General features: G+C 40.3%; 1 protein-coding gene across 1 annotated transcript in view; it reads right to left on the bottom strand.

The window, feature by feature from the left end:
* The window catches only part of LOC143041225 (uncharacterized), a 1,032,631-nt gene that overhangs the window by 872,826 nt on the left and 147,305 nt on the right, over window positions 1–12,500 (bottom strand). Inside the window, exon 6 of the mRNA XM_076213067.1 lies at window positions 1–1,764. This exon is cut by the window's left edge and continues 199 nt beyond it. Coding sequence (XP_076069182.1) covers window positions 1–1,764 — 1,764 coding nt within the window. The remainder of the gene's footprint in view (window positions 1,765–12,500) is intronic.

The following is a 12,500-nucleotide window of genomic DNA, read 5'->3' as shown; positions in this document are numbered from 1 at the left end:
CGCGACTCCGTTGGGGATCGGCGCTGCCGCAGACTTTACTATCGCGGAGGCTTGAGAAGAGTAGGAGGAGGAGGAGGAGGAGGAGGAAGAGGAGTAGTTTTCGTTCGGATATCGACGCGATTGGTTCGGGTTCCGACGGCTTCGACTTCCTTCCGTCCCCGAAGACCCTTTCGGATTTCGACTGTTGTTGTTGTTGCTGTTGTTGTTGTTACTGGTATTGTTGTTGGTGGAAGTGGATGTATCGCTGGGGAAGTGACAGACGAGGTGGAAACCGTTTAAGCACGGATGAACGGATGCATCTTTTGAGATCCCTGGGTTCCTCCGAGCTACCCCGTTGCCATTAGGAGCCTTCCCATCTCTAAAAGAGCAGCAGGAGGAGGAGGAGGAGGAGGAAGAGGAGGTGGAGGAGTGGGAGGAAGGTCCGCCTTCTTGCTGTTGATGGAGGCTACTGGTACTCGGGGTATTGTTATTGTTGTTGTGGTTGTTGTTGTTGTTGTTGTTAATGTTGCTGCTGCTGCTGGAAGACAGGATTGCGTCATCACAGGTTTCTGAATTCGTTACGACCGTTAACGGTCGTCGCACGGCCCCACATCGGGAAAATGAAAACGACGGTGACGGAGATGAAGAGGAGGAAGAGGAGGAAGAAGAAGAGGGCGAAGAAGAAAATGGAGAAGACGAAGACGAGGAGGAGGAGGAGGAGGAGGAGGAAGAGGAGGAGGAGGAAGAACACGAAGATGATGAAGGAGAAGAGGAAGAGATGAAGAATGAGGATGGGGTAGTAGTGACATCCCACGTTTGTTTTCTCTTACGAAGTTCCTGGTCTTTGTAGTGTTGCGGAAGAAGCTTCCGGGGTTTAGCCTCGCAAGGGGCCTGAACCTTCCAGAAAAACTTGTTCGGGAACAGCTTCGTGACGAGGATCTCAAAGCCCCCAGCAACCAGTAAGCAGAAACCAATGGAGGGGATGTAGAGGACTCTCTCAGCCACAACGAACCCGACATAGAAAAAAAGATTTGCTGCCGGGAGGAAGGGCATCCCCATCAGGAGAAGGCTCACTACCATCAAATTGAAAGACGCTTCGGAGCTGTAGATACTACTGCCGGAGGCGCTGAAGGGTTTCCCCAGGAAGGAGCTTCCTCCAAAGCCGGTACATCCTCCGAGGCCACTTATGAACATTCCTACACTTAGCCCGCTTCCTCCTCCTGTTCCTCTTTCACTTCCTCCTCTGTACTTTCTATTTCTGCTCCCGACACTTCCGGAGAGGTTGACACCACCACCTCCTCCCCAGCTACCACTACCACCACCACCAGAACGGCCCGTCACCGTCGCTCTGGGCGAAGTTCTATTATGAATTAGACTATTAACACCGTTGATTGAGGCACTTGTGTCGAAGGCGCAATGAATCTTCGTCAGGTTACTTCGTTTGAGCATTGCCACGACAACCGCTCCGCCCATGTAAGCCAAGACGCCGTAGAAGACGACAACCAGGAGGAGTCTCGGGTCACCCAGGCTCTCGACCAGGGGAACGGCGTTCATAGACCAGTCGAAGCTTAGGTTCTTGGGGTACAGGAGAAGGCTGAAGTTGACGATGGGGAGGTAGAGGAAAGTCAGGAACCGGGTCAGCAGGGAAGAACTGTGGGCAGCGGGGTTGTCGGCTGTGGCGAAGTCCGGGGGATTCGAACCCATGAAATAGAGCCTGAAGCAGAGGAGAGACAATGTGGAGGTCACCAGAACTGCCACGCTTCGGCTGAGCTGAGTCCCGTGGGCCTGAAAAGGGAAAAGGAAAATAATGTAAGTGCGGGAAAATAAGGAAATACACGAAAATATGCTAAAAATATATATTTGCGTAACACAAATATTTCTGGCGCAGGTATATATATATGTATATATATATACACATATATATATATATATATATGTATATATATATATATATATACATATATATATACAAATGTATATATATATATATATATATATATATACATACATATACATACATATATATATATATACATATATATACATATATATATATCTATATATCTATATATCTATATATATATATATGTATATATATATATATACATATATATATATATATGTATATATATATATATATATATATATATACATATATATATATGTACAACACTGAATGGGTCCCAGTGATTAGAGATACATTTTAACAACCACAATGCACTTCAATTCTAAGCCATCAACATCGGGAGACCCAATGGAGGCCACAACCAGAAATTGAAATGTAGTACTGTCCAGGACTCGAACTCAGCTATCACATGACAAGTGTGCATTGACTTACAAACTCCGCTATCCGTAGTTGGTAAGTCAATGCGCACTTGTCATGTGATAGCTGAGTTCGAGTCCTGGGCAGTATCACATTTCAATTTCTGGTTGTGGCCTCCATTGGGACTCCCGAGGTTGATGGCTTAGAATTAAAGTGCATTGTGGTTGTCAAAATGCATATATATATATATATATATATATATATATTATATATATACGTATATATATATATATACATATATATACGTATATATGTACATATATATATATACATATATATATACGTATATATATATATATATGTATATATATACATATATATATACATATATAATATATATATAAATATATACATAATATGTATGTATATACACACACACACACACACACACATATATTTATATATATATATAATATATATATATATATATATATATATATATATATATATATATATACATTTTATTCTTGTAAAATATTCGTTCTACTATGTACCGTCCAATAGCTTCTACGACCGAGGAAAGCTGATGTATTATTGCCAATGGCCAAAATTTAATGCAATAAGTATGGAGTGAAAGGAGATACATAATACACTTCCTTGGTGCTAGTATATCGACTTATTCACCTACTGATTCATATGTTATCCTTATATATACATAGACACATATACATATACATATACATATGCATATACATATACATATACATATACATATACATATACATATACATATACATATACATATACATATACATATACATATACATATACATATACATATACATATACATATACATATATATATATATACATGTACATATACATAAACATAAACATATACATACATACATATGTAAATGTATATGTATGTATGTATGTATGCATGTATGTATGTACGTACGTATGTATGTACTGTATGTATGTATGTATGTATGTATGTATGTATGTATGTATGTATGTATGTATGTATGTATGTATGTATGTATGTATGTATGTATGTATGTATGTATTGTATGTGTGTATATATGCATGTATGTTTGTATGTATGTACAGTATGTGGGCATGTATATATGTATCTTTGTATACATTTTTTGTGCTGAACGTCAAAAAATATACATGTGACTGGGAGGACGAAGACAGTCCCTTGTCGGAGTGCGACCACATGTGCATCGATCAGAATGCGCAATCTATGCCTGCGCTAAAGAATCAAGCCTTAGAACTTTAGTCGAGGGAAAGAAGGAGAAGGAGAGAGAAGCAAGTGGAGGAGGAAGAGTAGGAGGAGGAGAAGAAGAAGAGGAAGAAGAAGAAGAAGAAGAAGAAGAAGAAGAAGAAGAAGAAGAAGAAGAAGAAGAAGAAGAAGAAGAAGAAGAGGAGGAGGAAGAAGAGGAAGATGAAGAAGGAGGAGACGAAGAGGAAGAAGAAGAAGAAGAAGAAGAAGAAGAAGAAGAAAAGGAAGAAGAGGAAGAAGGAAAAGGAAAAGAAGAAGGAGAAGAAGAAGAAGAAGAAGAAGAAGAAGAAGAAGAAGAAGAAGAAGAAGAAGAAGAAGAAGAAGAAGAAGAAGAAGAAGAAGAAGAAGAAGAAGAAGAAGAAGAAGAAAAAGAAGATGAAGAAGAAGAAGAAGAAGAAAAAGAAGAAAAGAAAGAAGAGGAAGAAGAAAAAGGAAATGAAGAAGAAGAAGAAGAGGAGGAGGAAGAGATAAACGAAAACAAGAGGAATGAAGAGGAGAATAAGGTTTAGGAAAGGTGGTGTAGAAGGAGAAGGAGGAAAAGGAGAAAAATTAAGTGAAGGGGAAAGAAGGGGATAGGTGTGGAGGAAAAGAAGTGGGAGTGGACGACGCAGTGAAAGAAAATGAGAAAAAGGATGAAGAGGAAAAGAAAGTGGAGAGGAGGTTAGGAAAAAGGTAGAGGAGGAGAAGGAGGTGGTGGAAGAGAAGGATGAGGAGGAGGAAGAGGAGGAGGAGGAAGAGGAGGAAGAGGAGGAAGAGGAGGAGGAGGAGGAGAAGGAGGAGGAGGAGGAGGAGGAGGAGGAGGGTTACTTGACACGAATAAATGAAGTCTGAGGGGAAAGACTCGCACGCTCATTGTGGAGGTTTAGGTTCAGTGGAGGGGTAGAGGAGGAGGAGGAGGAGGAAGAGCGAAGAAGAACACGGTTAGATGAAAAAGTAGAAAACTGAAGAAGAGGAAGAGGAACACGAGGAAAGAAGAGGAAGAAGAGGAAGAGGAGGAGGAGAAAGAAGAAGAAGAAGAAGAAGAAGAAGAAGAAGAAGAAGAAGAAGAAGAAGAAGAAGAAGAAGAAAGAAGAAGAAGAAGAAGAAGAAGAAGAAGAAGAAGAAGAAGAAGAAGAAGAAGAAGAAGAAGAAGAAGAAGAAGAAGAAGAAAAAGAAGAAGAAGAAGAAGAAGAAGAAGAAGAAGAAGAAGAAGAAGAAGAAGAAGAAGAAGAAGAAGAAGAAGAAGAAGAAATAGAAGAAGAAGAAGAAGAAATAGAAGAAGAAGAAGAAGAAGAGGAAGAAAAAAGAAAAAGAAGAAAAAGAAGGCGAAGAAGAAGAAGGAGAAGAAGTAGAAGACGAAGACGAAGAAGAAGAAGAAGTAGAAGAAGACGAAGAAGAAGAAGAAGAAATAGAAGAAGAAGAAGAAGAAGAAGAAGAAGAAGAAGAAGAAGAAGAAGAAGAAGAAGAAGAAGAAGAAGAAAGAAGAAGAAGAAGAAGAAGAAAAGGAAGAAGAAAGAAGAAGAAGAAAAGGAAGAAGAAAGAAGAAGAAGAAAAGGAAGAAGAAAGAAGAAAGAAGAAAAGGAAGAAGAAAGAAGAAGAAGAAAAGGAAGAAGAAAGAAGAAAGAAGAAAGAAGAAGAAGAAGAAGAAGAAGAAGAAGAAGAAGAAGAAGAAGAAGAAGAAGAAGAAGAAGAAGAAGAAGAAGAAGAAGAAGAAGAAAAAGAAGAAGAAGAAGACAGACACTTTGGCAAACTCTTCTTTCACTTGTCTTACATCCTTTCTCCTTTCCACTCCTTCAATTCCTTTCTCTCCTTCTCCTTACCTTTCCCCTTCCACGCCTCCCCCCTCCCCTCATCTGTTCTCCCTCCCCTCCCCTCTTTTCTTCTTCTTCCTCTCTCCCCCCTTGTACCTCCTTTCCCTTTCTATCTCTTCGTCATCATCATGCCTCCTTATTCTGACCTTCATTCTTGTCTCCTATATTCCTATTCAACTCCCTTCCACCTCCTTCTCATCCTATCCTTCCTCTCCTCATCATATCCTTCCTATTATCCTATTTTCCTCTCACTTTACCCTTCGCCTTTAAATTCCGCTTCTTCATTCCTTCTCCCTTCTTCTATTCTCCTCTTCCCACTTCCTCTTTCCTACTCCCTCCTCTCCTCTCCTCCTTCCCCTCTCTTCTCCCCTATTCCCTCCTCTCTCTTTTAACGTTCATGATTAAGCTACAGTTTTTTCGTGTTTTTTTTTCCTTGTTCTGTTCCAGCATAGTCTAAGTATCTCTTTTCGCCTGAATGTTCAATTAAACCTGGTATTCTGGACCTCTCCAGCGTAGTGAAGCAATGCACTGATTTTGCTCAAATACTTGCAAAGATCTCAATGACGACTTACAATATTTATAGATATATATGTATGTATGAATGTATGTCTATATATATATATATATATATATGTATACGTACATATATATATGTACATACATGTGTGTGTGTGTGTGTGTGTGTGTGTGTGTGTGTGTGTGTGTGTGTGTGTGTGTGTGTGTGTGTGTGTGTGTGTGTGTGTGTGTGTGTGTGTGTGTGTGTGTGTGTGTGTGTGTGTGTGTGTGTGTGTGTGTGTGTGTGTGTGTGTGTGTGTGTTTACTTGTGTGCTTTCGTCGCTTGTGCTAGCGTCTGGCAAGAAAAAACCCTAGAAATAGTTTTCTGTGTCTGTACCAATACTAGTATTCCTCCAGCGTTCAGTTACAGAAAGGATTTTTTTTCTCCTCTGTTCAATTGTACTGAGTCAATTCTGACTCCACTGGGGAGAATCAATTTGTCTCCTCAATTTTCTTCAATCCTGTTACCCGTTTTTCTGTACCTGTACGTAGTACAAGGGATTGCTTGCCTGCTCGTGTGTGTGTGTGTGTGTGTGTGTGTGTGTGTGTGTGTGTGTGTGTGTGTGTGTGTGTGTGTGTGTGTGTGTGTGTGTGTGTGTGTGTGTGTGTGTGTGTGTGTGTGTGTGTGTGTGTGTGTGTGTGTGTGTGTGTGTGTGTGATTGTGTGTGTGTGTGTATGTGTGCGTGTGTGTGTATGTGAGTGTACGTATTAGTGTATGAGTAAGTACGAGTTCGCGCAAATGTGTGCGTGCATGTACACATCCGAATGTGTATACGCGTACATGTGCGTACATCGAGGCTCCACACACTTTGAGCTATGGAACGCATCTGCGAGATTCAAGTGAGTCAATTTTCCATCCCTATTCAATCCTCGTCACCCGAAGGTCGATCTATCCTCCCTTCCCCTCTCCTTCCTCTACCCTCTCCCCTCCCTCTCCCCTCTCTTCACATCCCCTCTCTCTTCCCTCTCTCCCTCTCCCCAGCCCTGACACACAGTTGTGTTCCCACAAGTCAAGACCAGAAAATTCCTCAACCAACGCTGAAATGTCCCTTTACTGGACAATAAAAAAAAAAATAAAAAAAAAATAAATAAATAAATAAATAAATAAATAAATAGAAAATTACCAAATAAATGAATCAATTAATAAACATAAATAAATAAATAAATAAAATAAATGAATAAATATACAAATAAATAAATAAATAAATAAATAAGATAAAATAGAAATGAATGAATAGATAAAATGAGATAAGATAAAATTAAATAAGAATGTATAGATAAATAAACAAACAAATAAATTAGTAGATAAATAAATAAATAAATAAAATGAAATAAAATAAATAGAAAAATGAAAGTAAAAAAAAAAAATAGAATAAAAGGAAGTAATGTATACTTTCATTTTTTATCTTATTACATAATGACTTGAAAAGAAACAAAGCATTTGTTCTCTTTTTGAATATGACGACAAATAAAATAAAATCGGTTATTATCAATGTAAGGATATGTAAATTCCCTTGAAGTGGGCATGTTTCCACATACTTTACTTTCAACAAATTCGTCTGTGTACATTACTTGAATGAGGGAGCTTCCTGCTGTGACGATTACAGAAGACATTGGACGAAGTTTCAAGGTTTATTAATGTAAACAACTTAGACAGAGTCTGCAATGCACTCTTTGTCGCTTATTTCTTTATTGCCTTATCCATTCACTTATCACTTTTTCTTCGTTCATATCCTTATTTGTCCATTTTTATTTATTTTTTATTTTCGATATATCCATTTTTATATATTCTATTCCCCACCATTTTTTATCCATTTATTCATATACTCATTTATTTTTTTTATGTATGAAAACATACCTACATAAAAACAATTTGTTGATATAATCTAGCAAGACCTCATTATTCTTTGCTTTGGTCCACTAGCCTCGCGACGCTCTTCTCTAGCCTTGCGACGTCCTACCTAGCCTCGCGACAGTCTCCCTAGCCTTGCGACGCCCTCCCTAGCATCGTGACGCCCTTCCAAGCCTCGCTATGCCCTTTTCTAGCCTCACGACACCCTCCCTAGCCTCGCGACGCCCTTCTCTAGCCTCGCGATGCCTTTCCTAGCTCGCAACGCCATCCCTAGCCTGAACTGCCCTTCTCTAGCCTCGCGACGCCTTTTCTAGCCTCGCGACACCCTCCCTAGCCTCGCGACGCCCTTCTCTAGCCTTGCGACCCCTTCCCTAGCCTTGTGACGCATTTTCTAGCCTCGCAATGCCCTCCCTAGTCTCGCGACGCCCTCTCTAGCCTCGCGACAGTCTCCCTAGCCTCGTACAATCGCCGTCCCAGATGGTACAAGGAACCAAACTCTGTTTTGTCACTCTGAGGCAAGGCATTTGTGCACTGATCCCTCCCCTGCTCTCTTTCTCTCTTTCCTCTTTTTTCATTCCTCTCCGTACTCTTTCCTCTCTATATTTTCCCTTTTTATTTCCCCTTCTTCCATTTTTCTTTCAACTCGTTCCATCTCCTGCCCTCTCGTCCTCCCCTCTTTTTCCCCAAAGTCTACTCTTTTCTTTTATCCATTTTCTTTATTCCCCTTTTTATTTCCTCTAATCTCCTGCTCTTTTCTCTCTTTCTCTCCCGTGTTTTTCTCTCACTTCTCCAACCCTGACTTCCTCTTTCCTCTTTTCTATCCTGTACCCACTCCTCTCTTTCTCTCTCTTTATTTTATTTTATTTTTCTTCGACAAGGATTCACTCTCCTCAGTTCCTTATTATGCTCTCTCCTCTTTTCTCATATATTTTCCTCTCTCATATATATATTTTGCCCTCTCTCATCCTGGAAGCTCACTGGCTGAGCGGGTTAGTGTGTCGTTACTTGCAACGAAGGTCGAGGTGAGGGCGGTTCGAATCCTGCCACCGGCGAAGTTGAACCAAGGGCATGGTTCATTAAATTCCACGCTACAAAGTCCTCTGTGAGGGGCACCGTCCTAGCCTCCCGATAGGGGGGAGTGTGTGACGTTAAACCATATCATCTCTCATCCTACATTATCCCTTTTCTCCTCTTTTTTCGCCGTTCTCCCCTATTGTCGTGATATCCCCTACTTTCTCCACTTATCCTATTCATCTTTTCTTTTCCTCATCTATTCTCTTATATCTTCCGCTTCTCGGCCTTTCTCTTCCTATTACTTGTGTTTTATTCATTTTTCTTTTCTTTAAGCTCTTCCTCCATTTCTCTCCACTACCTGACTTTCATCATTTCACTTTCCTTTTTTTTTTTTACTCCATCTCTTTCTTTTCTCTCTTTTTTTTTTTTTTTTACTTTTTTCACTCCTTCTACCTGCTCTCCCTTTCTTTCCCCTTTTTTGACCTTCCCCACCCTCTCCTTTTCTTACTTGTCTTACTTGTTTTTCATCCCTTCCTCTCTCCTCCACCTTTTTTTCAATATCTTCACCAAAACTTCTCTCCACCTCTCCCTCTATTCTCCTTTCTTTCTATTCCTTCTTTTCTCCTTTTATTCTAAATCCTATTTTCTTTTTTCTTCTTCCTCTGTTCACTCCTTTTATTTTCTTTACGAATTCGCTATCTACCTTCTGGTTTTGTTTTGTTTTTTCCTTTTTTCTCCACATCCTTCTTATTTCGTGTCATCCATGTCTTTTTCCTCTTTCCCTTCGTTCATCATTATTTTTTCCTTCTTTTCCCTTTATTTTCTGGATTATCTCTTTTCCTTTTGCCTTCTTCTCAGCTCATTATTCCCTCCATTCCTCCTCTCCCTTTCCCACCTTTCCTTTCTTTCCTATATTACCCATTTACTTCTAGCCTGTTATCTGTTCCCTATTCATGTTTCCTAATTCCTTTCTCTTCCCTTCCCTTCCCTTCCTTTCTCTTCCCTTTCCTTTCTTTCCTTTCCTTTCATTTAATTTCATTCCCTTCCCTTCCCTTCGCATCCCTTTTCTTCCCTTCTCTTCCTTTCCCCTCACCTCCCTTCTCTTTCCTCTCCTTGCCTTGCCTTGCCTTTCCTTCCCTCTTCTTCCATTTTCTTTCATTTGTATTTTCCATTCTCTTTTACCTTGTTATTCCCTATCCGTGCTACCTAATTATTTTTCCTTCCCTTCCCTTCTCCTTCCTTTCCTTCCTTTTTCTTATTTTTCTTTTCTTTCCTTTCCTTTTATCTAACTTCCTTCCCTTCCTTCCCATCCCTTCTCTTTTCTTCCCTCCTCTTCCTTTCCCTTCACCTCCCTTCTCTTTCCTCTCCTTGCCTTGCCTTGACTTGTTTTGCCTTGCCTTGCCATCCCTTTTCTTCCCTTTCCTCCCCTTCCCTTTTCTTTCCTTCCCTCCCCTTCCCTTTTCTTTCCTTACCTCCCCTTCCCTTTTCTTTCCTTCCCTCCCCTTCCCTGGCATCTTGAAGTATAAGGAAGGGTTGTGATCTACCACGACTGACCCCTTCCATACCGTACGGCACTTTTCCTTTCACTCTTGTTGCCATCAAGTTGTCACTCTTGTTGCCATCAAGTTGTACTCTTGTTGCCATCAAGTTGTGCTCTTGTTGCCATCAAGTTGTCACTCTTGTTGCCATCAAGTTGTCACTCTTGTTGCCATCAAGTTGTCACTTTTGTTGCCATCAAGTTGTACTCTTGTTGCCATCAAGTTGTACTCTTTACTTCCATATAATTTACGTCCTATTTCGTTTAACCACTTCCGACTGAGTGGCGTTTTTCATATCATTCTGGTTATCTTATCCATCTTAACGTTAATCTCTTTTGTGGCAGAAATGTTATTGTCGATTAACTCTCTCAAACCACTAGACTATAGTCGTTTTATGTGCAACAAAATAATTATAACCAATTGCAATCAGTCCCATCATAAGGTATCAAACGGCTGTCCCATGAGATACCCATGCCTCGCGCTGAGGTCAGATGTCCAAGCGTTGAATACTAAGGTCAAACGATTATCCACCTTCTTAGCCTCTACTCTCAGATCATGGCTTGCCTGTGATCGCCGCTGGCTGGCCAGTTGTATATCTAAACCAGTGGTTCTTAACCTTTTACAGTGCCCGTACCCCATGATATCTCAGAAAATTTCCTCGTACCCCCAACCAATACAAATACAATGCAAATACATGAAAAGGATGAGTGACACAAAGCTTATTTGCTTTCTCATTGTAAATATACAGTACCATTTTCACTGGGGCTATCATGTCTCGTACCCCCAGGCTTAAGGTTTCGAACTCACTCATCATCCACAACCTCCATTCAAGGTCATCAATCACCCTCAACCACCCTCAATTCACTCTCCAGTTCCAAGCTGATCCACTTCCGTCAGTATGAGGTAAGGTCTTTTATATCACATTCTATGGAACGATCGAATTACTTACACCTTTGCACCTACTAAATTCGTTTATGGATGCCTGTAGTGACTTCACCCTTCATGAGACAATTAATCTTACTAAGGTAGTCTAAGTATAGATGACACTCGAATTATCCCTGTCGAGATGAAAGAAGTAGGGACAGTCAGCTCCAGTTTCAAGATCATTCTCCGCGACCTTTCAGACATTCGCGTAAATTACTCAAAGCAGTTCAGGCAACACAACTAAACATATGACAACCCTATACCCCAAACACGAAAGATCAAATTCAGGCCTTCTACTTTTTTTAGGGTGTTCGAGCACTCTACCTCCACCTGACTAACCACATATAAAAGAACATTCTTATAAATGATCAATTTAGCTTCCACTCAGAGCAGGGTTTTGAAGACGTCACTTTACTATTTTCACAATGGGCCCCAGAAACTCTCGGTAGTCATTCTGTTAATCTCAATGGTCCTTAAGGATATAGAGAAGGACTGTCGGCACAAGGGTCATAAGTATGAATTGTAATTCTACTTAGACTTCTTTCTACCATTAATACGGTTGTTCTGTATCTACCCGGATACCGTGACAATAAGAAAATGGTGGCGGAGTTTCCTGTTCCAGCCTTTTGTGCCTCTAGTTGGAATACCACAAGGCTTTGTGTTCGCTCCAACACTCTTCTAACTTCTTTTCAAAGGACCTTCTTAAGGAAGGTTGGCTAAACAACCAGATCCCTATTCGCTTGCATGCTGACGACTTTTATGACAAAGGTAGATGAAAAAAGCGAAGAGATACAAAACATAATCGACGGAGAAACACAGGTCAAAATGTGAAGTCCTCTACTTACACTATATCACAATCGACATAACAATCACGGAAGACATTCTTAAATGGGGTACAATACATCCAAGTTAAAAAAAATACGATAATGTGCTTGAACGAACACTGGACAATAGTCTGATCTAGTCTCCGCACTTTCGCAAAAGGGAACTGGAGCTATGACTACATTTTGCAACCTAAAGCAATTCAAAGTCACTATACTGATCACAAAACGTAAACTAGACCTTACGCTGGTCAGACCAGTCCAATGCTAATCTCCAACATTTCTATTTACCACATACAATTACTCTCATATAAAATAACGAATATTTAATCACGGGCTTGAATTGAAACACTCTCACAACCTCTAAATCACTTCATCGTTCTATACGCAATCATCACTTGATCAATGAAAACACACAATGGAAACCAAGCTGGAATATCTGATACGACACAGAACACCCAGAACTCACGGCGCCA

Source organism: Oratosquilla oratoria, chromosome 30 (assembly GCF_046742065.1).
Source record: "Oratosquilla oratoria isolate Oo_2021 chromosome 30, ASM4674206v1, whole genome shotgun sequence".
Classification (NCBI taxonomy): domain Eukaryota; kingdom Metazoa; phylum Arthropoda; class Malacostraca; order Stomatopoda; family Squillidae; genus Oratosquilla; species Oratosquilla oratoria.
The sequence above is the reverse complement of the archived record's forward strand: the minus strand, read 5'-3'. Positions and strand labels throughout refer to the sequence as shown.